Source organism: Fundulus heteroclitus, chromosome 20 (assembly GCF_011125445.2).
Source record: "Fundulus heteroclitus isolate FHET01 chromosome 20, MU-UCD_Fhet_4.1, whole genome shotgun sequence".
Taxonomy (NCBI): domain Eukaryota; kingdom Metazoa; phylum Chordata; class Actinopteri; order Cyprinodontiformes; family Fundulidae; genus Fundulus; species Fundulus heteroclitus.
The window spans coordinates 31916436-31942913 of NC_046380.1; the positions used below are offsets into that span (position 1 = coordinate 31916436).

General features: G+C 41.8%; 1 protein-coding gene across 12 annotated transcripts in view; it reads left to right on the top strand.

The window, feature by feature from the left end:
- celf4 (CUGBP, Elav-like family member 4) overlaps window positions 1–26478 on the top strand; it is a 145290-nt gene that overhangs the window by 95883 nt on the left and 22929 nt on the right. For all 12 annotated transcript variants that reach the window (XM_036124639.1, XM_036124645.1, XM_036124641.1 and 9 more), the window contains exon 3: window positions 20782–20830. In XM_036124639.1, the coding sequence (XP_035980532.1) occupies window positions 20782–20830 (49 nt within the window). The remainder of the gene's footprint in view (window positions 1–20781; window positions 20831–26478) is intronic.

The window sequence follows — 26478 nt, forward strand, 5'->3', positions numbered from 1 at the left end:
TGTATGTATGTCATGTGCAGGTCTTGGTCTGCACATGAACGTCCTCACAAAGACTGATTTAAGCTTATTCATGTCAGTGGATGAAGCTTCGCAACCTCTCCAATCTGTGCAGTCAAAGCTGGTTTCTACCATCTGTGTTGACTCATCAGTGCACTTCCTAAAAGTCTTAAATACAGGATAAAAGGTTTTTTAATTTTTTCCTGTAGGTTGGGATGAGATAAAACAGACAGTGATCAGAAAGTCCCAAAGCAGCTCTGGTGGCAGCGCAGTATGCTTATTTTAAAGCTCTGTAACAGTGATCCAGTGTTTTATTATCCCTGGTGGGGCATTTAATATGCTATCTGGGTGTGTGTTTTTTTCTCCATGTCTGTTATCAGCCCTGCGAGTTGCTTTGCAGCCTCTGCTGTGCAGACTTGTGGTCAGATATAAACACCGGCCAGAACAAACGAACAGAACTCCCTCTGTGAATAAAAGGCATTACAGTCTTTAAAAAATATCTCCAGGTGAGGACTACATATCTTATGTAGCACTTAGACATCAGCAGAAAAATCTTTGTTTATTTAGAAGCAGAGTCCCGCTCCTCTCTTTTACTCTGAGAGCTCCCCATTGCGGTCCGCTCGAAACAGCTGGAAGCCCCGCGTCAGAAGAGCAGAGTCCGGGGTGTGCTCACCGTGCCAGGTTCAGGTTGATTGAAGGCAAGAGTGTGCAGTCTCTGCTGCTGAATGTCTGCTAGGTAACATCCATAGATTACCTGTGTAACCAAGATCTCAGTGAAGTTGTAGTTGACACACCAATAACACACCAAACATATGAGCTGAGCGTGAAGTACCGAGGCTACCATCTGCAGCTCCATGTTGCTAATCATGAACAATGATCTTAACTTAGAGAGCTGAGGCCAGCAGTGCTTAAATGCTGTTTTAGGTTTTGTGTAACTTCCTGGATGGGTCGATAAAATGCTCTTTTATAGACTAATTTTGTCAGGCGTTTGACTCCTGGGAGGTTTCATCACCGTTCCTTGCTTTCTTCATTTGCATAAAATGGCTCTCGTTTTGATTGACTGGAGTCCCAAATCCTAAGAAATTAATAACCGTAAGACTAATAGACAGCTTTATCAGTTGTTCTTGAGTTTCTTTGGATCGTCATTATGTGCTGCTTTTTTGTCATATTTCCATGTTATAAGACAGGTTGTCCCATGATTTCTTGATTCCACAGGTCAGGCATTAATCAGACCCTTGTGTGTGCCTGGTAAAGCTGACCTAATCTTTCCCAAAAGAAAAAGTGGTTAATCATAGTTACTTCATGACTTAACAAGGGGATCAATTACTTTTTCCACATAAGGTCAGATTGCTTGTGATAAAATTTTTCCTTTCACAGCACTGTACTTAGTGTCTGATCACCTCTCTGAAAGTTGATCAACATAAACCCATATAAGTTTAAAACAGTTTGCTCACCAACATTCGACTGCTGCAGCAGAAAGTCTACAGCTCGCCGGCAGATACAGCGCTTCAAAAACACACAAAAATAACTATCCTGGACCATTATCTAAACTTAGCCCTAACCTTGGCCAGAGGGCAGGAAGTGGAAAAGAGAATTTCCTTTAATGTTGTTGCATCTTCTTGGGAGGCTGGATTGGCCAAAATGGCTTATCAGCGCGCGTCCATGCTGTTCAGAGGCTGGCGGGAAAAACAAAGGGGTAAGCTCTTTTCATTTGACTATAAAAAAATTTGAAGTACTGTCTCCTTTAATAATCTATGTTCATATTCATTAACTTTGGATGGCAGGCTGCCAATCCAAGTTCCCCCGGGTGTTTGTGTATCTGCCAGATACACAAACAACAATACTGTAATCTAAGCTTTTTTTAAGCTTCTTCTTCAAAGCAAAAAAAGAGGGGAGATGGAACAAAATTTGCCAGCAAGTTTCGAACTCCACTTATCTTGAGATATTCTGTCAGCCGAGTCGGGAGCTAGAGAGTTCCTACTGCACATTGCAATGTCTTACAAAACGTAATGAATGCTGGGAAATGTAGTTTGTCAGTCTTTTCAAGCGAGATGGCCCCAACAACAGCTCTGAGACTTCTTTGTGCCCTTCCTCTTTTCTATATCACTTTGCTCAGTTCTTTTGTTCCCTAATGCTCAATGTCCCTTTCTCTCCTCAATCTTCAAGTTTTTTTTCTATATGTACTCAAGCAAGGATTGTTAAATTTGGGATTTCTGAAAGGAAATGTGCTGGCCAGAAAAGTGAGGTGCGATTATGACAGAGGAGTTGTCATTTATCTATCTGAAGCTTATTTCTGCATTTTAGTGTAGAATAGTGTTTGAAAAGAGCAGATAAGAGCTCGTGTTTTGCAAAAATAAGGTTCAAAGGGCTTTCCACTGTACAGACAGCCATGACACATTCATGCTCATTTCTTCATAAGTGTTTGTTTATTGCTTTTATTTTGTCTTTATGTCCCTCTTATTTATTTCCCATCTGAATTTGGGCTTCATCTACTCTGACATTAAAATACATCTTGCAGCATAGAGCTTCATAAAGTGCAATATCTCTCACTTTCATACAATTACTGCACTGAAATATCTGCACATACGCTGCAGAAAATCAGGACAATATAAATTCATTCATCAAAACGTTTCATCTCAGCTCAGATTTTGCCCCACATAGTGTAATGTAATCAGAAAAGTGCTTAGTTGACAAGCTTATTGCAACTTCAGTCAATTACAACATCACTTTATTATTTTCATTCTGCCAATCCCAATTTTCACAAAGGCAAACAGTGAGAAGGAAACAGCTGATTGAAGCATTAAAACATTTTTTTATACATTTGCTTTTGGTAATATTAAAGCAGAAATACTAAACTATTTGGGAACAATTGAAGCCTATCAACTTTGTGGTTGCAGGGAGATATAGCAAATTATCCATTAATTAACCAAGAATAAAGAATGAAGAAGGCTTATTGTCATTATGTGTTACCATAATGACATTTTTGGTGAGGCAGGCACATGGTTACACACAGCATGCAGACATAACAAGACATAAACTTTCCTAATCAACAAACAGTTGCCCAACAGCAACACTCCCTCGGGGACTGTGTGGCACAAGTGTGGCTATAGTCCTTAGCAGCTAATGGACTCAATTTCGAGTCAAAGTCAGATAGCGAACTGGAAAACTGTGCAGTAAAATTAATTGCAGAATTGTACAATTAGCATGGATGTCTAAAGAGACAGTCCCTGAGAGACTGAAGTGTGCAAATACACATTTGCAAGTGAGAGACAGTATTAATGATGTTCATCAGATCAGAAACCTCTGTAAACAGTAATGTGTTTGTAACATGAAGCAGATTATGAACTGGGTTGATGGTTTGCTGATTTTCAATAGCGGCGATAGCTTTGGGTAAGAATCTGTTTTGAATTCTGTTGGTTTTTGATTTAATGTTTCCGATCCATTTCCCTGATGGAAGTGGGACAAACAGTGCATTGCCTTGGTGGATGGGATGTGTGGCAATATGTCTGGCCCTTTTCTGGACTCATGCATCATAGACTGAGTCTATATACTGTAGACAGCATCCAAAATCCCCTACGCTATCCTCACCACCCATGCTATATCCTTCCCTATCCTGCACTTTGCAGCTCTCATACCACGCAGTTAAGCTGAGAGACAAAATGCTTTCTATCGTTGCTCTGTAAACGTTTTTAACAGCTTAGTGGAAAATCCAAACAGTCTCAATTTCCTGAGAACGTAAAGCCATTGTTGAGCCTTCTTCAGCAGGTGGGAGGTGTTCAGGAGAGTTCAAGGGAGATGTGAATCTCCAGGAACTTTATCCTGTCCACACGCTCCACCACTTCCCCATATATACAGAGAGGAGCCTGTTCAGTCTTCCTGGACCTTGTGTAGTCCACTGTGCCCTCCTTGGTCTTGCTGGTGTTCAGGGTGAGATTGTTTCTGGAGAACCACTGGGTCAGATTGTGGACCTCCTCTCTGTAGTGGGTCTCATCATTGTTGGATATGAGACCCACGACAGTGGCTTTGTCAGCAAACTTCACAACCATGTTTGTGGGGTAGATAGCAGAACAGTCACGAGTGAAGAGGGCTGAGGACACAACCCTGTGGTGTGCCAGTGATGGTGATCAGAGGGGCAGATGAGAGTTTCCAAATCCGCACCACCTGGAACCTGTTGGTGAGGAACTCACTGATCTATGAGAAGAGCGGTGTGTATAATGACAGGTCCACGAATAGTTTTCTAACATAGGGGTTGGGATGCTGCAGAAGAGTCAATCCTCTATTGAACAATTCTCCCTGTAGGCTAACTGCAGGCTGTCCATGCCAGCAGGAATGGTATCTTTTATGTATTTCACAAGGATGCTCCCAAAGCACTTCATGATGACAGGGGTCTGAGCGGTGATAGTGGTTGGGTAATGGTTGATTTTTTCTGGGGACCAGGAATAATGATGGAAGATTTCAGGCAAGCAGGAACCATGGAGAGCTACAGGAAGAGGTTAAAGATGTCCAGAAAACCCCCTGCAAGCTGGTCTGCACGTTTTTAGCGTCCGACCTGACACCATGTTTAGACCTGCAGCCTTAATGATGTTGACCTTCTTTAAGGTGCAGGTCCCTTGGTGGAGTTGCCAGATGGTGGCTGGTTCTGCACCTCTGGCTGAGGAAGATGTTCAGACTTCCTGCTGCTTGGAGAGTCCAAGCTTGCGACGAAGCTTCTTAAGGTATCTGGGAGAGCTGGGTTGTTACTGAGCCGCTGGAGGCTGTGTTTATAATCTGTGATGGTCCTGAAACCATCTTCACATGTTGTGTGAGTTATTGCTGCTGAAGTTGACCTCTATGCGCTGCTTGTGTCTGAGCTTTGCGTTCTGGATGCCCCTTTTCAATTCACTTCTAGCCCTGCTGTAGGCCAGTTTGTCTCCTGATTGAACGCTGGATCACTGTTTATTTGGCAGCTGTTGAAACAAATTAACAGTTCCTCCAGGGCTAATTTCTACGCGTCTAAGCCTCAGAGGCGGAGGGAACCGAGGCTCTGTTGTCTGTTGCAGTTTGGGCTGAGTAAAGTCCAGTTTTGGTGATTGGTACAATCAATAAACTTCAGGGTTTAACCCCAGTTCAAGCAGCTCTCCTCTTCTGTACCAAATTAGAGCTTGGAGTGGTGATAAATCGAACAAAAACAGTAACGTTAACACAGCGGCAGTTTTGCAGATTTTTATGACTTGGAGCTGTTCATAACTAACTAACTGTCCAATCCAGCTAAAACTGAGAGTTACAAAATGTTTACCACTGTACAGAAGTAAAGGTCATTGTGCTTGAACTTCGCCTTCTTTTTCTTCAAGAATCAAGAATCTTTATTGTCACCATGTCTTACCATGGTGAGACTTTTTGAGACAGACATTTCTTGGTGGTTGTCTTGAAGTAGCTTCAAATGACAATTAGTTTTTCATTTTTAACTTGCAGAAAATGAGATACCACCAATAAACACATACCAAGTACCACCAGTGGCACTAGTACCATCCTTTTTTAGCCATGAGTGTAGAACAAAAATGCCCTTTCCCTGACTAAGTTGTCTTCCACCAACTATCTCGTACCTGCTCAGCAAACATTCAGCTGCAATAACCAGCTAATTAGCATAGAGGTCAAAAACTAGCCTGTCCATCCAAAGTTGATCCACCCACATCTGCTTCTAATTAAGATGCTATTCTAGCTTTTGTTTGGTGAACACATTTCTTTTTGAAGAGTATGCTGGTTGCCTGACAACCACGCAGCAAAATAATTAAATCTACTAACCAATAAGCTTCAGATGCCGTTAGTCTAATGTCTCAACATCTTGAAGTGCTCCTTTTAGGTTTTCAGTTGGACTCCTCTCAAGACATGGTTTGTAATTTTGTGGGCAAAATAACGATCAGATTGAGGATGGCAAATACAACAAGCTAATCACCAAATATTAACTGAACTCAAAACAGTTGAATATATTATAATCTGTTCTTTTAAGGTAGTTTCTTTTGGCTTTGTCCTTTATTGAAACGGTGCATGAACAGTATTTTGAGTGAAACCTAACCTCACCAGACAGCGGGTAAATGTGTGTTTACATGGGCCAAGAATTTCACCGGCGCATTTTCTCTCCGAGTGCCTTCACAACGTGTTTGCTCGTGCTTCTCTTTGTGTCTATATTTGCGTTTGCATATGCTGTGTGGTATCTTTCATGCACACGAGGCTTTCAAGTCGGCTCTCACAACCTCTTCGCCCTCTGTCTTTCTCTCTCTCTCTTACATGCATTTTCCCACACTTGCAGTCCGGTGATATGCAGCTCATGAATACTCCTGCGGCAATTGTGAGAAGCCAACTTGTCGTCTCTGTACCTGTGGTGGCTGGGAAAGAAGGGAGAAGTTGTACAGCCACGCGAGCGAAAGCAGTCTGCCGGTTTAGAACATGACAGCTTCTACACTGTTTTTTTTCCCTCTTTTTTCCTGAGTTTTTATTATTATTAATTAGATAAGTGAAAATGCAAAAAATGCAGCCCATGGAACACCAGCCCCAGCTATGATTTATGTTCACCTCTGAAATGAGAAAAGTAGAATTTATGGCTTTCTTAACTGGCCTAATCTTTACTATATGGTGCAAAGCCAGAGCAATGCAGTAAGCTTAAACTAAGAGGGAGAACGAGGCTGAAAATTGTCCTCCACACTTTCTCATTTTTTTTTTCCTCGTTTCTCTCACTTACTAACCAACTCTATCACATTTTGTCCTTGTGGATTTTCTCTCCTCCTGGATGCTTACATGCACAGGAGTTTGCACGCTCACAAACACTGCGGGCTCGAATGCTTCCGAGCGGCGCACACGCAGGTGCGCTATGCACACCAACCCGCACTCGCACATAAAGTGAGATCTGCTCAGCCCCTCAGCAACACCTTCACTTCTCTCGCACCAATTTTCTCACACTTTTCATTCTCCGTGTCTTCTCCTTTCTCCCCATCGCTCCTTCACTCTGCACCTCCGCCCTCCGCCGCCTCCTCATATAGATCCATTCTTTTTATAGTCAACGCTGGAGTCCCTATGGCAACATCAGAGTTGTTGATTGCCAAGGTGCTGCACATCGAATCGTGTAACCATCACTGGAGGTGTGCTTGTGTGTGTGTGTGTACGCGCGCGCGTGTGTGTGTGCCTGCTTTGATTCCCACCTTGTCATCCTGCTCTATTTGCAATGCTTCTCTTGATGATGAATCAAGCTGTAGCACGATAACCTATGGTCAGACTGTGCAAAAGAGTTTCAGAGTCAGGCGTGTCGTTGTGTGTCATAAAACGACAAATTAATCATTTATAGACTCTCAAAATGGAATATTTGACAAGCATAAATCCTCTGCGCTTCTGTGTGTGTGTGTGTGCATCTCATTTGCATGAGTCTTCAGTGTACAAGGGAGGCTGGTGTGTGTGCGCGAGTGCATGTCACAGACGAGTGTGAAGCTATTACAGGTTTTGACAGAGCAGAATCATTTGGCGGTGCAGATGATGTGCTTTATTTTATCCGGTTATACTGTGACAACAGAATTCCAAAGTGTCGATTCCTATTAGAGTCCAAGCTAGAAACCCCCGTCTTCTCTCATTTCCTGTGTGTTTTTTAACGTATCACCCGATTACGTATTCAGATGCAACGGTAGATCCAGTTTACGAAACAAGATGGTTCACAATATCAGGTTCACAAGAACAGGAAAAGACTTTAGAAATAAATTTGGAGAAAAATAAGATTCAGCACGTTTTGTTTTCTCAGATGAAGGATTCACAGATAGTCTTTTATCAAAATCTGTAATCAGTGAAGAATAATCTGGTCCAGTTTTTACCAATCCACATAATATGGTGTTTAAGCTTCTCTAATTTAAGGTAATTCTAATGCCAAAATGTATAGAAAATTTTCTCTTTTGTGTTGTAATACATAGAATAAAGGTTTCATAAATCTCAGACTATGCCTTAAATCAAATGTGTCAAACTCAGGACTGTGTTGTAATTATGTTTTGCCCGAGAGATAATTTCAAATTACTATTAGAGCTGGCCTATAGGTAGACATTGCACACACAGCTAATATTACAAATCCCAGACTGCCCTGCTGGTGTGTTTGTGCGTCAATCAAGACCCACAAGCCCACCTCAGCTGTTGACATTCTTTAGAAACATCATGCCACTAACAGTCACATTGGGCCACCCGACCCTAAAACGGCAGAACGAAAGGTGGAAAACTGGGGTTTCTGGAGAGGTGGGAAACACAACACCTGTTCACAAAAGTAAAGGACAGACCTGTGTGTCTTGAGTGCGGAGCCAACATTGCCGTGACCAAAGGGCATAACATTGTTTCAGAAAATATAAAGGATGGCCTGGAGCTTTGTCCAAGTCTTTAATTTTGACCCATTGTGCATTTGAGTTTGACACCCATGCCTTAAATTATCTCTCTTCCATGTAGAATATTCAGGTTCAGGTTTATCTTGCCTGAATGTTTCGTGTTTAGAACTAGAGGATGTTCAAATACTGTCAGCATTTAAAAAAAAAAAAACAGCACAGATAGATAACTGAAGCTGATGCTAACGCTGGCATCTTTAGTGGCTAACGGCTTGCTAGCTGAGGTATTCTCAGAGTGCCTACAACATTTGCGTGTTGTTTGTCATTCCGGCTTGTTTTCTCCCACAGAGTATGCAAAATAGTGCTACACAAGATTTTAAAGTAATGAAGGCATCTTCATCAGTATTCTTACCATAAAATGTTGGCTACCTAGAGGTCAGGAATACAGTTCTGGAGAGGTTTAAAGGAGGATTAAGTTATAAAACAATATCGGGAGTTTTTAACACCTAACAAAACACTGAGAGTACGGCACAACTGCAAACTAGCCAAGGCATGGCTTTCCATCTAAACTGACAGGCAGCGCAAGGGGTGAGATCATCAGAAAAGCAGCCAAGAGGCCCGTGGAAACTATGGAGGAGCTGCACACACATCAACAGCTCAGATTGAACGCTGTGGTAACAGGACAACTATTAGTAATGCAACAAATCTGGCCTTTACCCATTTAAAAATTACCATTTGCCACGTAGGGGACACAGCAGACATGTGGAATAAAGTGCTATGATCAGGTGAGACCAAAAGTTACCTTTTTGACTTGCATGCAAAAAGAAAATGCAAGTGAAGAAAAACCAACAATGCACATCAGCCTGAATACACTGTTTCCATTGTGACACATGGAGGTGGCAGCATCATGAGGTGAAGTTCCTTCTCTTTAGCAAGGACAGGGATGCTGGTAAGGGTGAGTGTGAAGATACATTGAGCTAAATACAGAGTAACCCCGAAAAGAACTCTAAGCTTACAGCCAGAGCTACAATGAAATGGTTTGGATCAGGGGTCACCAACATGGGGCCCACAGGCACCAGGTAGCACCCAGAATCATTTGTTGTGAAGCCTGTTCAAAAAGATAACAAAACCCTCCAATGAGCTGCATTTAAAATGCTTTTTATTCAATTTCTCTTCTTTTTTAATCATACTTTCATTTATATAGATATAAAAGCTTTAAAAACATATTTATATTATATGAGCTCTGACTCTTTCGTTCAAAGGTCAGTGCAGATAGCCCTTCGTATGAAACAGTACCAATGAAGTAGCTCTCAGTTTCAAAACGGCTGGTGACCTCTGGTTTAGATTAAAGCTTTTTCATGTGTCAGACTGGCTCAGCCAACGTCAAGACCAAAATCAAAATGAGAGTCTTGGCAAGACTTGCTGTTGTCCAATCACTCTCTACCAAATTTGACTGTACTTTTAGTCTCTACATGTATGAAACCGGCAGATAGACATATCCCAAAAGAGCCAAAGCTGTAATTGCAGGGAAAGGTGGTTCAGTATTGAGCCCAGGGGGCTCGATGGGGTCTGAATACAAATGTGTGCCACACTTTTCAAAAATTTTCTTTATAAAAAAATTAAAACCCTATATTGTTTTCCTCTTGCCCAATGGCAACTGGAGATAGGCACCAACCACCCCGTGACCCCTGCTAAGATAAGCGGGTATAAACGATGGATGGATATTGTTTTCATTTCGACCTCATGATTATGCACAACTTTCTGTGGGTCTGTCATATTAAATCCAACACATTGAAGTTTATAACTGTGCCGTGGCTATATATGAAAAACCTCAAGGGGTGTGAATACTTTTGCAAAGCAATATATTGTCTATAAGCCCCAGATAGGAAGCTGAGAGCTATAAGCTTCTTACTCAGTATCTATGGTTACAGATGTACAATTACTTCACCAAAAAAAGTCACATATAGTGCTCTGCGAGACAGGCTTGACTTTAACGAGACATATTGTTGCCATTTTCTAATCACAAGATCTCGGCGCACGCTAAACCACTAGTTTTTTTCTCAGTCATTCACTGGCCTTAACAGCAAATTCACACAGCAGGAAATAATAATATGTAAAACAAGAATCAAAAGGGAAAACAGAACAAGCACGTTTTAAGAAATTTCAACCTCTCATTCAAAAGCGCTCCAGAAGCCATCCCACCGTAATGCCTGCATTCAGGCTGCACGCCAGTAAAAGACGGAGAAAACAGGAGGAGATAAAGAAAGAGGTGGGCTGGTGTGAAATGGATCAAACAATGGATGTGAGAAAAGCTTTGCTGTTCTCAACCCAACTGCAGGCAAATAAGAAAAGGCACGGAGGAGGCGCGGGGGTGTGTGATAATGTGCAGCTTTTTTGAAACGTCTCTGTTTTTGCAACTTTCTGGGATTTCTTCCCCGAAGAAAGTTTAAGTATTTTTTTGAGGGCGTATCTTTGTGAGTAAGAAATAATTTCCTCAATAATCAGGAAAAGAAATCCAGTAGGAATCTGTGTGGGAAAGCTGCCATGTTTTTTTTTTTTTTTTTTTTTTCACTCAAAGTCTAACGATGTTACTTTATTCTGAATGCTACTGTATTTGTGTCTATGTGGCTGTTTTTTCAGTCTCCTTTATTTTCCGTGTGTGCCTGAACAGTGCGCCTGTTAATAAAGAAATGAGGGATGATCAGAGGTTCGGCCAGAGTGGCTCACCTCCTTTTGTGTGTTTTCCTTTCATCTGCCTTAGTGGAGATGTCGTGATCTTGGCAGACACGACTGGGGCAGCAGCATCATAGAGCGAGCGGCAGCAAAAAAAAAAAAAAAATCATGCCAACAAAAAGATGCCTTTTTCATTCTCATGGTGGCTTTGACAACAATTTTAGGGTCAGACAGAAAAAAAAAGACTTCAAATCAACATAATTAATATTCAGCATGATACATTCACATAGATTTTGGTGGGGGTTTTTTTCCGTCAAGTTTATTCATGTGGCAAACAACATTATAACAAGCTCTTGAACCCATTTTTATGCATGCTTTGTTTCTGCAGAGAAAAGCCTGCTGCAGTGCTGCATCATACAGCATTCTGAATAGATGAAAATGCTTTAAAATGAGAGCAAGTGCCTCACGTTTAATAATGCACGCCGTTTATAAGTAGGCATGGGTGGATTACTGGCATCAAGCTATGCCGGGGTTTTAAAAACTCAGGTTTGAAACCCCTATGATTTTCATCGGTGCCCATCCTGCGGTTTGAAGTCTTTTGCTGATATTAATGAGCTGGTAGCGAAAAGTGCCGGAGTGACCAGAGGTTTCTACGGCTGCATCAGAATCCGCTTTTTTTGGCCATTAATGCGTGCACAATCAAGGAATTTGACTTTGTTACAGCGCTCACAGCGTACAGACATTAGGTATAAATATAGAAGCAGCAGTGTAGCAGACTGCTCAGGCTGTGAGGTCGCTGTGTGTCACTTCTGATTAGCTCCTGTGCTGAAAGGAACATGTATACTGAGGTCAGTGGTTTAGGATTTGACGTGTTCAGCCCAGTTTCTTTTTTTTTTATTTCCATATTAAAGGATCTACTGACCTTCTGGGAAGAAAAGTTCAAAGCTGTGCCAATGGATCCAACCGGTCCGATAATTATTTGTCAAATGAATCAGAAAATAGGTCACTGTCACTTTCAGGTTCTAGCTTCCAGCATCTGGAGGAGAGTGAGGTGTCTGCAGAGCTCAGTGTGAGATAATGTAATAATAATATTCGGTCATTGCTCTGGCAGTCTCGCAGCAGAATTTAAACAAAAATTCGGCAGGATGCTGCGTTCAGACCAAACACCTTTTGTGCGTCAGAAATGCGTCCAATGCCTCAAGTTGGACGCTTGTGCACATTAAAGTCCAAAAGTGACTTCTTTGGAAAATTTTGGATGAAATTGAGAGAGTGGCTTGGCTTTATTTACTGAATAATATAATATAGTCTGTGCCGTATATTAATTCACAAAATATAATTCAGAGGAATTTAGAATTTGGTGAGGAGCTGCATGCTGACGAAGGCACTGCAAAAAGGGAACTAAAAATAAGTAACATTTTCTTGAGATGAGTATATTTGTCCTTGATTTGAACAGGCAAATAAATGATTTTCCAATGGGATAAGATTGCTGCCCTTAAAATAAGGAACAGCTCATCTCCATCGTCTTATTTCAAGTGCAGGATATCTAAGTATCTTATTTTAGGGGTAACAATACTCATGGGTTCTCAGGAGTATAAATCTTTGGTTTAAACTTATATTTATTATTATATTTATCTCTCACCAACCCATACCTAGTTGTAACTAGGATTTCATTTGTAGCCTATAATTTGATTTCAGAATTCTTCGAGATGTTTTCCTTCTTCTCAGGCTGGCTCCAGCACTCCATTCACTCCCAGCCCAAACAACTGAGCCAAGCCGCCGTGTTGTCAGAACATACTTCCCTCACTCTTCATCTGACGCAAAGCACATTGCACATCTGTGCTGCAAGAGAAAGAAAAGAAAAAGATTGTTCTGCACTATAGGGCAGCAGGTTTCCTTTAAAAAGGAAGGTTTAACGTTCTGATGTAGGTCAGGATGAAGAACTGGTAGAGATACTCAGTGCCACCTGCAAAAATTAGGCATACAACCTGAAATGAACCAAAGTAGGATTTAGCCATTTATCAGTCTATTGTCCAAGTTGCATTTATTTATTTATTTATCTATTTATTTATTTTTTTTTTGGGGGGGGGGGGGGGTTACAAGTGGCAAGTACTGAAAACAAGTAAAACATTCATGTTGAAACATCAGAATTTAATGTGGGTTAGTTTGCCCCTTTGCTAATTCATAGTCCCATTTAGTACCTTTGCATTACTGTTTCATCCCAATTTACTCCCACTTCATACTCATGTGCTTCACTATACACTCACCGGCCTCTTTATTAGGTACACCTGTCCAACTGCTTGTTAACACAAATTTCAAAATCAGCCAATTGCAGCAACTCAGTGCATTCAGGCATGTAGACATGGTCAAAACGATCTGCTGCAGTTCAATCTGAGCATCAGAACGGGGAAGAAAGGGGATTTAAGTGACTTTGAACATGGTTGTTGGTGCCAGACGGGCTGGTCTGAGTATTTCAGAAACTGTTGATCTACTGGGATTTTCAAGCACAACCATCTCTAGGGTTTACAGAGAATGGTCCGAAAAGGAGAGAATATCCAGTGCACGGCGGTTCTGTTGGCGCAAATGCCTTGTTGATGCCAGACGAGAATGGCCAGACTGGTTCGATCTGAGAGAAAGGCAACAGTAACTCAAATCACCATTCATTACAACCAAGGCATGCAGAAGAGCATCTCTGAACGCACAACACATAAACTTTGAGGCAGATGGGCTACAGCAGCAGAGGACCACAGCGGGTGCCACTCCTTTCGGCTAAGAACAGGAAACTGAGGCTACAATTCACACAAGCTCACCAAAAATGGACAATAGAAGATTTGAAAAACGTTGCCTGGTCTGATGAGTCTCGATTCCTGCTGTGACATACAGGTGGTAGGGTCAGAATTTGGCGTCTACAACATGAAAGCATGGGTTCACCCTGCCTTGTATCAACAGTTCAGGCTGGTGGTGGTGGTGTAATGGTGTGGGGGATATTTTTTTGGCACACTTTGGGCCTCTTAGTACCAATTGAGCACCGTGTCCACACCACAGTCTACCTGAGTAATGTTGCTAACCATGGTCATCCCTTTATATATATTAGAGAGCACAATCCCTGATCCTACCATAATAAGTTTGAGTAAATAAATATGAATAAATATGATTTACTAGTCATATACCATATTTTTATGGTGTATTATGAGCTGTCAGTTGCCAAAGGGAGAACCAAACTTTCGCAAGGTGAATAAAAACCGCTGCATGATCGACACAAAATGCTTTATTTATACAAAACAGTCGGCAACAAAAATAGCATGAGTATAGAATGGCCTCACTATGTACCTCTTCTAGATGTTCTGTGCGTTTTTTTACCAACGATTCTAATACTTGAAGAGTTTGCACACGTTTTTTTTAAAAAAAAAAAAAGAAAAAAGAACGTAACACAGATATGAAAACAGACAATTGCCTACAATCGGCGAGAGGGTAACATAACAATGGGAATACAGCCTTGCAAAATGGCTTCCTGAGGCCCAGCTAGCCAGAATTTGGTGCAAATTGTTGAACAAATGGCTTACACATGGAGGAAAAAAAAGTGTTTTTTGTGTGTATTTCTCATTCTGAAACATTTGGAAATGCTGCTTCATATGTGTCAGTTATATCTATAAATTGTTACAATTGGACTTGGCAATTGTTAGATAATATACATTTTGGGCTTCAGAATGTCCCTTCTGACTGCGGTGCTGCTCATCTTATGGCAGTAGTAAGGGAGGTCCTTTAGTGTCAGAGGCTGTAAAACGCTCATATGGCTAAAGGAGAAAAATGTGCATTTACGATAGGAGCCTTAATGGACATGTGGAGGATCCTCAGCTGTGAATTAGTGTAAAATCAATAGTTTAAAACCATACTCTTCTTTTAGTGGTCAAAGCCTGTTTCACACCTACTAAATATTTTTTAACCCCTCAGCTAATCTTTTTAGCTAAAGATTTTGTTTTCTCTTCACTCTGGAGCCCAGCTCTCCAAAAGATCTCACAGGGTTATAACCATATTCTTGTTCAGCTAATGTTTCTGTTGGCACGTCTCCATCCCCAAAATGAGTGTTTTGCATGCTGAGATGGTTTGGAAAGCAACTGCAGGTTCGGTGCCAGTGGTTCGTTCGACACGAGTGCTGGCATTCTGTTGCACGTAAGCCCGGCCGCTCGTCCTCCTGCAGAGAAGCTGAACGCTTTCAGAGGCTTGTTTCAAACGCTCGCTTTTAAATGCAGCACTGTGAAAATATGTATGAAAAGAGACCACAGAAAAAGGGTGTGTGGGGGGGTTGGGAGGGGGGGGGATTCAACATTCAAATTGGATGGAATAACATTAAGGCAGTTGGCATGTTTTTTAAAAAGGCTTTTAGCTGCAGAATGTAAAACAGAGGGAGTTTTGACAATGGTAGAGGTGGAATATTATGAGCAGCCTTCCTTGCTTCCCTGGGAGAGTTTCATGGAGTGCTTTCTCACTGTGATAATGAAATGACCTGGCCTGCACCGCTCTCCTCTCTCTCTCTCTCTCAAAAACACATCTGCGAGACGAGGGTGAAAATGAGAAAATCCTGCCTCCTCTCTCGAGTTTCGTAAAGCATACTTTCAATATTCTCTTTCTCGGAGAATGATGGCAGTTTGAGTGAGTACGGACTTCTGTGTCCTTGTGAGCGCTCGGTGTTGCTCTCCGCCTGAGCGTGCGTGCATGCGCTGCTTCGTGTGTGTGCAGGAGGCTCGTGGAGGCTAAAGCGGCTCCGAATCTTCAAATGACTCGTAATAAAGTGCATTTGAAGCATATTGGACATAACGGGGCAGAGTACAGAAATCCAGCTGCTTGAAATCCCATACAGTTGTCATCGCAACAGTGTTTTTGTAACTTAATTTCTGTAGCTTTCGCGCAGCGAAATCGATACAATAAGCAGCAAAACTCAGATCAAAGGCTGCAGTTTTGTCCCGTATTGGGGTTAAATCTAATAAGGCAAACTGTAGCGCGGCGCTCGTGGGGCCTCGCTAGACTTTCAGGCCAAGCCAGGCTGAATCAGAAGAGTGACTCACCGGTTTTGGTACAGCGCGGCCTGCATGCAGACTATGTATTCCCAACGCCTCTAGTTAACGGAGGGGGAATCTATGGCAGAGCTGAGGCAGAGTCATTGAGTTACATAATCAACAGAGGCCAGAGCGTGTGCATTCATGGAGCTGCAGCTCTCCTCGCGTGGCACACCGAAGCCGAGGATGCTGCTGAGGATGGACTTTCAGCAACCGTGTGGCGATGGAGTCCACGTGTTGAATCGCTGGTGTTTCTGAGTGACGAGCTGGCTGCATTAACGAGGCAAGGTGTAAGGGTGCTGCCAAACGAGCCCATCCATGCGGCGCACACGTTGAATCAGGCTCCCTTTATCGACGTATTGTGCGGATGCATATTTCTTTTCTGTTGCGGGCTTCCATGCAGGGTCTGTTTTTGATATGGACTATGTGGCTTTGGGTCCTGGGTGCCACGACACAAATGGAAATGTTATCAGTCAGTCTTTAACATGTTTTCTATAAGGGACTTAAATGTCCAGTTAGTGGGAATGTGCGCCCCTCTCTGGTGAGGACACTGTAAGAAAATACCGCTGTACAGCAAGGGCGACTGATGACACTAAAATTGGTATCCAATTTGCACGTCCTGATTCGGTGCCAAATTAGTGCTATTTTGGTGTTTATTAAGCAGCCTGGACTGCATTTGGACATCTTGACTTCAAAATGGTACATATTTAGATTGGTCAGAGTTATCCAACTATTTATCTGCCTAACCATCTGTCCATTTATCTATCTATCTCAAGTAATATAGATCTGTATCAGATCACCGCTCCCGTGTATGCTTGGTTGCTGCGACTCTGCTGTATGTTTGTAGACAGGCCAAGCTTATGCGCCAAAACAAACATGCCTAGTTCAGTTAGCTCAACCAGTTCTGCTTTTTCACACGCGCAAAACTTTGCCAACATATGTATGAATGCATGCACCCCGGTGCTTTTTTGTGTAGATCATAATTTTCTGCACTCTTGGCATAAGACTTTCGACAGCTTCTCCTGCTCAACGCTGCCATCTGGCTTTGGCAAGCGCCATTGCAGATCTCCTCGAGGGAGCCATCCAGGCGAGTCAGCGTCTGCCTTTAACAACTGTTTTGGGATCGGCCGTCCACTGGGCTGGTGCTAACTCACCCCATTATGAGCGGGATGATAAAACTGACCTTGAAGCAGTTATGGGCCTTGGGATAATGGAAACCCACTGATAGAGAGCCCATGAAACACCACTCGGGCTTTGGTGACAAAAGAAAATAATGGTTTAACCACATCGCCACATTCTGAGCGGTATTTAAAATTTTATTAGCGAGCATTTTGCACGCTGGCGCTCAACTAGCGGTGACGAATTAAAGGATTCACAGACGTATCTATAATCACAGTAATTCTGCACGTTAGGAATGAAGACTTATGGTTTTTAATAAAAGCGGAACTTACTTTATATTATTTTCCTTTAGCGTAGTTTATTCTCCCACTGTGAAATTAAAACCAATACAGTCAGCTCCATCACAGACTGCAGGCTGAAATCTGCACTTGCATGCAATCTTTTTTTTTTTTCTTTTTTTTTTTAAATACGAACAGTGGGGGAAAACAAGTAGGTCAGATTGAGGCCATACCATTTGTATGGGTCATGGTAAAAAGAGCTCATATGTATGCAGGCTTATAGGCCCCCTGGGAGCATTGGGCTGACCTTGTACCGTACTCTGATCTATGTCCTCATCTCCCCCTATGCCCTCTTTTCCTCATTCCTCCTTCTGTCTTCCCCTCCCTTTTTATCACCACATTTCCCTCTCCTCAAACACCTGTCTCACACACAATCCACCACTACCTCCTTCTTTTAATGTGTTTTCAGTTTGACTTTTATCCCCCACCCCACCCCCAATTTCCCTCTGATGATTTCTTTTATTTGCACTCTTGCGTTTTACTCATTTTTAACTCCCCCTGTCCGTTTTCCTTATCCCCACTCATCCTTTTTTCCATATCAACAGCCAGTCCGATAAATAATGCATCACGGCACATTAAAAACATTAGTAGGGCTCTCTTGGCCCTCAAAGAGAGAGAGGGGGGAGACCGGGGAACGGGTAACTCTATTTTAACTAAGCCTTGTGAACGATTGGATTTGATGCGAGCCGCAGGAAAAGGGTGAAGGTGTATTTAGTCCCGCATGGAAGGGTTTTGCCTGTTGGAAAAAGCTTGCAGAGTCATGCAGACGATGACTTTATCTGCAAACTCAAAGGAAAGTTGATCAACGCTTTGCAAAACACAGAACCTGCATCGGCGCAAAAGAAAATACATAATTTAAAAAATAAAAAAACGCAACCTTTTTTGCCTTTCATCCTTCAGATTTCACCATCCTCTCCTCTCCAATGCTCTCCTATGCTCTCCTCCTCCTCTCCCTCCATCCCTCCTGGCAGCGTGGCGATTGGCATTATTAAAAATTGATTGGCGGAGAGCGTTTAGCAGGGTGGCGAGGCGGAGAGGGAAATTTTGACAGGCAGGAGTGAAATGAAAGGAGAGCCTCGGCGGACATAGTGTGGAAAGGTCTCAGTGGGGGACAGAGAGTGTGTAGCTGTGTGTGCACGTAAGTACTAAAAGAAGATTGGCCGGGACATTTTGTAGTGAGAACCAGCAGTTTGAGAACTAACACATGAGGAGTTTATACTGCAGTGCCTTGCTCATACCTCTTGAACTTTTCAAGCCTAAAATTTTATTCTGTTTTATTTGGATTTTATGAGATAGACCAAACTGTGAAGTGGAAGGAAAAATGTTTTCAACGTTCTTCATAAAACCAAATCAGAAAAGGGTTCATTAGCCCCTTTTAGTTTGCCACAAGTCATACGAGTTGCATCGTAAACATGTACAAGAGCGTGTTCTTAGTCAAATGGGAGAGAAAAAAAATTACATTTTTGGTCCACATTCATAAAGCTGTGTGGTAAAAATATTCCCACAGCAGCAAAGCTGAAACACACAGTCCCCATTGTGGAACATGGTGGTGGCAGCATCATGCTGTGGGGAAGTTTTTTGTTTATTATTTACAGCACGGACTGGGAAGCTGGTCAGAGTTTGAGGTGAATGCACAGTCAGAAATCTGAGGGGGTGTGACGTTGGTTTGTCCCCCGAAAAATAAATAATTAGTGGAACCTCTATCTTAAAAATACTTTTTAATGTAAAAAGGGAAATCCATCATTCATCTAGGAAACAAAGAATGTATTTATACATTGCCCCCAACCGTTATTGGTACGATGGTTTGGTCCAAACCACGGCTGAATTAATTCAATTCAATTCAATTCAGGGTTTTTTTTTTTTTATTTAGCGGCAATTCACAAAATATTTTTTATCTCAAGGCACTTTACAGCGTTAACTCAATCAAATCATCAAGACAGGTCGGTTCAAACGTTTCCTATCTAAGGAAACCCAGGAGTTTGCATTGAGTCGTTGACTTGCAGCAATCACTCCTCCTGGGTGAGCATGCAGCGACAATGATCAGTCACCTGCCTAGTCAATGATTTTGCAACAATTCCTCAAACAGAGCATGCATGTAGCGACAGCGGAGAGAAAAAACTCCCCTTTAACAGGAAGAAGCCGCCTACAGAACCAGCCTGGTCGGACATTTGCCAATTCTGTTTCAGACGTTAATAATTACCATAAAATGGCTCTTGAGAAATCACTCTATTTATCGCTCCATCCAAAAAATGAACGTGAATTTCCGCCTCTGAATGAATGGAGCCAAAAACATGAAAATCTTGGAAGGAAACCGGATAGAAGCTGCAAAAGACTTGTGACTGGGCCGAAGGTTCACCTTTCAACTGGTCAACAGGCCTAAACATACTGTCAGAGCTACGATGGAATAGTTTAGATTTTAGAATCAGTGTTAGAATGGCCAAGTCAATAAATGAACCACATCCAGTGCCTGGGAAGACATTAACACGGTCACTTTCAATCTCCATGAGTCCAATCTGAGCTTGAGCCACTTTGCAAAGAAAAGAGGATAGAAACTCTAGACTTGCCAAACTGGTGAAGACATACTGAAAAAGACTTGTACGTTAAATAAATGTCTGCGGGTTAATTTTGCTGTGTGTGTGTGTGAATTCATACCCATATTTAACACTTCTTGCACAAGTCACTATCACTTTACTTGAATCTATAGTTATACATATGTATATATGTACATGTATATATATATATTGACTTATATATGTATATATTAGTATTACTTTTTGTGGAATCTTGTAAATATTTATATAAAAATGTGTGTATATCTGGGGCATGTAACAAAAGTAATTTCCCTCTGGGATTATTAAAGTATGTCTGATTCTGATTCTGATGTCTGAGAAGATCCACACTGAATTATTGCACACATGTAGCTCTGCTGACCCACGCTCATCTCTCCAGCATCCTCTCTCTCTGTCATTCCTGTCCTCCCTCTGCCGATCCCTTTCTCTCCAACCTTCTCTCCCCCCTTTCATCTCAGATCAAATAATGTTTCCAGCCCATATTCCCAACCAGCTATTCCCCCAATGGCTATAAGAACTGCAGCTTTGGAGATTTCCAATACACTTAAACCGTAATTTGGTTGAGTCATTCTGGGAAAGTTGCACTGAGAGGCAGGTAAAAGCAAGCACCAACGCATACACGATGCTAACTGCTCTCGTTTTCTCTCTTCTTTCCCTCTTTCCTCCTTTCCTTTTTCTGTTTGTTCTCTCTTGCTCCTTTCTCAAACTGTCACAGATGAACAGACCGATCCAGGTGAAGCCAGCAGACAGTGAGAGTCGAGGAGGTAGTGTATGCCCTTCCTTGCTTCTTTATTTGCCTTCCACCCTCCCTTCTCCTGTTACTCCAGCCATGCTGCCTGCGTACATCAGCTTCACCCTTATCTGTCCCATTAAGACCACGGCCAGCGCCTCGACGCGGGCTGACAGCGCAGCCTGGCCCGAACCCTCCAGTGCTCAGAACGCATTATGTAAACAAAGCTCTCTCCCCCCCTTGGCCGGCTCAGCCCACAGGCCCCGTCTATCGTCATATGCACGCGTGCACGGCGGGTAAAGCACACCCCTTGTCGTGCGGGTAAAACAAAGTTGGGTCCTGTGTCAAACACCTGCGCAAAGCTCTTTGCAACAACAACGCGAACCCTGCTTGACTCGTGTCAGAGATTACAGCAGTCCAGCAAAGTGTAGATTAAATGAGAAATCCTGCAGTAATAAAAGAAGATGTCCATTTTGGGGGGGGGGGGTTGTTATGCAGGGAGCTTCAAGGAAATTTTTTATGTCTAGACATTTGCCGGCACGCTCTTGGCATCAATCACAGGGCGACGCGAGATAAGACGGAAGCCATCTTTTTGTCCAGAGCGTCTCAGACCTTCAGGTGGTTAATATAACTGGCAACAAAGTGATTTTTCTATCCACAAGCAAGACGGGGGAGAAGTAGCAGCGGTACATGCGAGCGGCTAAAGGTTGATGAGCAGCAAAAGCCTATAGCGAGGGAGAGGTGTTACCCCGTAAGGAAAATAACCTTTAAAGAAAGGAAGAGAGGCTGCGCTACATCCTCCTCCATTTAGTCTGCCGGCTGTCGGAGGGGGTGATTGATGGAGCGGGAGAAAACTGAAGCAAGCAGCGAGCAGGAGGAAACAAAGAGCCAGCAGCGGAAGACATGCAGACGCGTCTGTACGGGAGGTCTATCTGTTTCTGCGCGGATGTCCTTCCCTCGCGTCTCTCATCTGCTCCCCGCGCTGGAAAGTTTCAAAGCTAAACGCTGCGCCTACAAGGGCATAACGTTTCACGGGATGGAAAGAGTAAGGAAGCAGAGTACCTGGCAGGACTGTTCGTAACTCCCGAAAGCGTTCGCGTTGGTTTGCATTACAGCCACAAGCTTTGCTGTATTTTATCTGGATTTTATGTGGCAGGCAAACACAAGGTGCGGCGGGATTGTAAAGTGGAAGGAAAATGATGCACGGTTTGAAGTAAAACCTAAAAGGCGTGGCCTGCAGTTTTATGCTGACCCAATTACGCTCATACCTCTAAACAAAATACAGTCCAACTAAATAATAAATAATAGGAAATCCTAATGAAGTAAACACACTAATCGTCAGTGGTGGGTAGAGTAGCCAAAAAATTATACTCAAGTAAGAGTAGCACTACTTCAACAATAAAAGTAACAAAGCAACAAATTCATAAAAAAAATTTCAACATTTAACTTGACAGCAATACTTTCAGCAGTTAATGTGTATACAGTATGTTAGAACGGTGTAAAGTTCTTGCATTGACAATATCTACTGTTTACTGTATGTTCATTTGACCTCCAAATGGCTCAATGAGCTCAGCGGAAAGAAAATAAATTCAAAATAACAAAGCTCGTGTACAAATAAGAAGTCTCACCTTAACTTAAACTCTAGGTTTTGTTTCTCTGGTGCATATTTGGTTAAAACAAGTCTGTTCTTTATTCATGAACTTACTCCCAGTAGGTAGAGTAGTCAATTTACTCAAGTAAGAGTAGCGATGCTTGAGTAATTTTATGACTCAAGTAAAAGTAAAAAGTACAGTGCAGTAAAACTACTCCTAAAAGTACATTTTGTTCAAAAGGTTACTCTAGTAAATGTAACTAGTTACTACCCACCTCTGCTAATCATAAAACCATTAAATCCACAGTAAAATTATATATTATTATTAGTAGTAGGAGTAGTAGTAGTAGTAACTGGATTTTCTAATAACATTTAGTGCTTAATGGCTAGACTATATTTGTAAGTGCGCGATTGGCTGTTTTCACTTTATCATTATGCTTAAAGGGAAATTTCCCTATTTGAAGCCTTGTACCAAATTATTGCTCTGAGCTAATTCACCTAGCTGTGTCTTAACAGGTTAAGATAAGAAAATAAAGCTTACAAAAGGTTAAGACTCAAGATTTAATTTTTGTTGTTGTTTCTTCTTCACCTTTTCTACCTAAATGTAAACTTTTTGTTTTGTGATGCTCGGTTGAAGGCCAAAATCCGGACCGTGTTGGTATGTAGGTCTCTCAGCACTTCATGTGCAGCTGGAGCTCTCACATTTCCAGATTTGTGCTCCTCCTGCACCTTGGAATTAGGTCAAGACACATCGGAAACTCTTTTTTGTTTTGTTTTGTTTTAAAAAGTTTTAACGTCTGTACTATTTTCCTTTCACATCACAATTGCAGACTATTTTGTGTTGGTCTAGCATATGAATCCCAATCAAACGAGGTTCAATCCATAAATTAAGGAACACTTTAATAAAGGACTCTAACGTTGATACTCCTCAGGTGTGGGAACAATATAATTGAAGACGTATTGCCAGTGAACGTAATAATTAGCTGTCGCAGCTGGCCAAAAAGGAAAGCACGTCTTCTTGGTTTGAACTTGGAAAAACTAATTCGTCATTAAATAAATGCAAATATACTGACCAAGATAGATTTAGAATCCAGAAAACCTTGAACAGAACATCATTTAAAGAAAGGACTGTCTTGTGGATATGTAAATCCATTAAGATTAAAGCAAGCACTAGAGACTGACAGGTTTATTGCCACCCCAGACTTTGTTTGCATTGAGCCAAGTAAGGTTGACATAGGGATTTTCGCTTAAATAGATATTTGTTTACTGTCCTATCTAATAAGATGCTCAGGGAATCACTTCTCCCCTGAATGTCCTTCCCAGCCAACACAGGTTTGAGGTTTGGAAGACTACTAAGTCGGCATGGACCCAAAGTGAAGCTTAATACAGCCCAAGTTGAGCACGGTATGTAGGTCTTACCTCCAGATAACAAAAGGGAAAACACATCTGGGACCCACACTGTCTTTTTAGTGCAAAACTGTCCTGCCTCGAACATACGACGCTCATTAAAAGTTGACACACTCATCATCACGGACATGAATATTAGAATTTCAGATCATTAATGATGCATTGCAACAACTTATTCCAGGGAGGAATGATTATACAACTTCAATGAATCTCCATAATTCAAAATTGCGTGTTAAAGTTTGAAACATATGCAAATTTTCCTATTATTTCCGCAGGTTTAAAATTACACATACAGGCCCAAGTGTATGCATAATGTATACCCCTAGTAATATTTGAATGAATGTCATTTAGCAAGTTGAAGAGAAATCACATCCCAGCACAGTCCTGGCTTTATTCAGGCAGAATATTTGACCGCTGTTCTTTTTTTAGACATGGTTTAGAGTTCATTTAAATTGTCCAGTTTCCTGGAACTGATTCAACCTTTAATCGAGTCGGCTAATTATCAGCAGGACTAAAGTCATGGCTTCAGGAATGCATCCAGGAGCCTCAATGTAAGGCTCAATATAAAGCAGTTATACGGTTGAAATTTGGGCACAACTGGCTGTTGAAACTGGAACATGATCCCAAATGCACATTGAAAGTGGTTTTGGAACAGATAAACCAGAACATCATTAAGCTTCTGGCTTAGCCCAAACTTCAACTTCAACTTCAACGAAAAAAATTATAAAGTTTGCATTAAAGCAGGGTCTGTGAAAGAAAATCTATCAATTTAAAATAACTTTTCCAATGCTGATAAGAGGAGGGGGGGTCAAACATTTGCCCAGAAATCTGTCCGAAGCTTCCTGATAGTTACAAAAAAGGGAGTGGTTTTGCCATGCGTTGCTAAATTATCCGAATATTTGTGTTTGCGTGTGTTGGTTTGGTACAGAATAATTTATAGTATTGTATAATTGTATACAGTATTGTGTAACCCCAGGCAATCTAGAGAAATCACATCACACCATGAGCATAGTCCCTATGAGTTGACACAGGAATTTTAATTTTGGCTTGTTTATTTCCAATATTTGTCCCATAAGGGAAAAAAAAAACTATGACTCCTAAGACAGCTGAAGTTTGAAAAATGAAATGTTGAAATTAAGTTTAAATATTTGCCAAGCTTTATAAAATAGCATATGATCACTGGAACTCCATTTTCCACACCTAATGAACGCAGACATGATGGACACTTTATCTGCAGGACACATTAGCTGGAGAGTCAAATCAAAAGTAACACAAACTAACCTAAAAACAAGGCAAAGCTTTTTGTAAGAAACCAATAGATATGCAGTTGTTGGTATTAATGTTCTAATTTCCAAATTATTGGGGAAAAAAATTACTTTGCAAAGTAAATTGTGTTTTAAGATAAGATGTTAAAAATCTCAACTGTAAAATAAAGTTTACTGGAAAGCAGCAGAAAGCAGCAAGTTTGTGAGAAAGTGACATTGAAGCTGAGGATTTTTCAGTGTAGGTATTAAAATAAAACACCTTTTCGTCTATCTTAGAAAAACTTCAGTAAATCCCCTAACTCTAGCAGGAGATCAGGAGGATGCGCTGAATTGTACTGTCTGAATAAGTGAGGTCTACATGATTTTTAGATTTTCCCTTCAAATTTTCCACGAAGATGCCGAGGAGTCAGACCTTTGAAGATGTGTGTGTGCACTTGTCTGCATGGGTGTGTGTCCTCCAACTGTGATGTGCGCCGCACTCTTGTAAACACTCGTCGTACCAACCCACTCCACCCGGTGCAAGGCCAGAGCGCAGATTAGTCTTGTTGACTCGCCAAGGACACCCTGTTAAGCACAGGCAGAGGGGAACGGACCCTCAGCGCAGCGTGCGTGCGCTTGCACTCACATCGTACGCGCCCACAGAGATCCACATCTGCACACGCGTTCATTTGCAGACGGGGGTTTACAGCCAATTGCTCTGAGGCTCGTTAATTTCCAAACATATACATCCATTCGCACAAATCTGAGAGTTTATGGAATGTAAGAAAAGGAAAGAGCCACGCATTTCAGCACATCTGCTACAGCTGCACACGTTTCCCTTTAAACTGTGACTCAGTGACTCGACTACACAATCAGATGAGGACCAGGAGCTTGACTTTGCCGCACCTATAAAACCTAAGAATGATTGATTGGACTTGTTTCGGATTACAGGTGCATCTTGATAAATTAGAATATCAATGAAAGGTTCTAGCAGGAATTCAGTCCAAAATATCCCTATATTTTTATGGGTTGTCAAAACACACGGTGATGTTTTTTTTAAAGCATCACTGTGTTGATTATAATTTTGATTACAGCTGATGTAAACCCAAAAATCAGAAATATACTTTTTCTTGATATGTATGTCCATGTAATGTACATTACATACACTTGGTTATTGCTCCTCTTGCATGGATTAGTGCCTCCATGCTGTTTGACATCCAGTTGATCAGCCTGTGGCTCTGCTAAGGTGTCAAAGAATCCCCGGTTGCTTTAATGGTGGCCTCTAGCTCATCTATATTGTTGCCTCTGGTGTCTCATCTTATTGTAACACTTCATAGAACCTCCATGGGAGTAGGTCAGGCGTGTTTTGTGGCCAGTTTTACACATTAATACCGCAATAATTTAGGCAGGTGTTGGTACTTTTGGCAGTGCGGGCAGGAG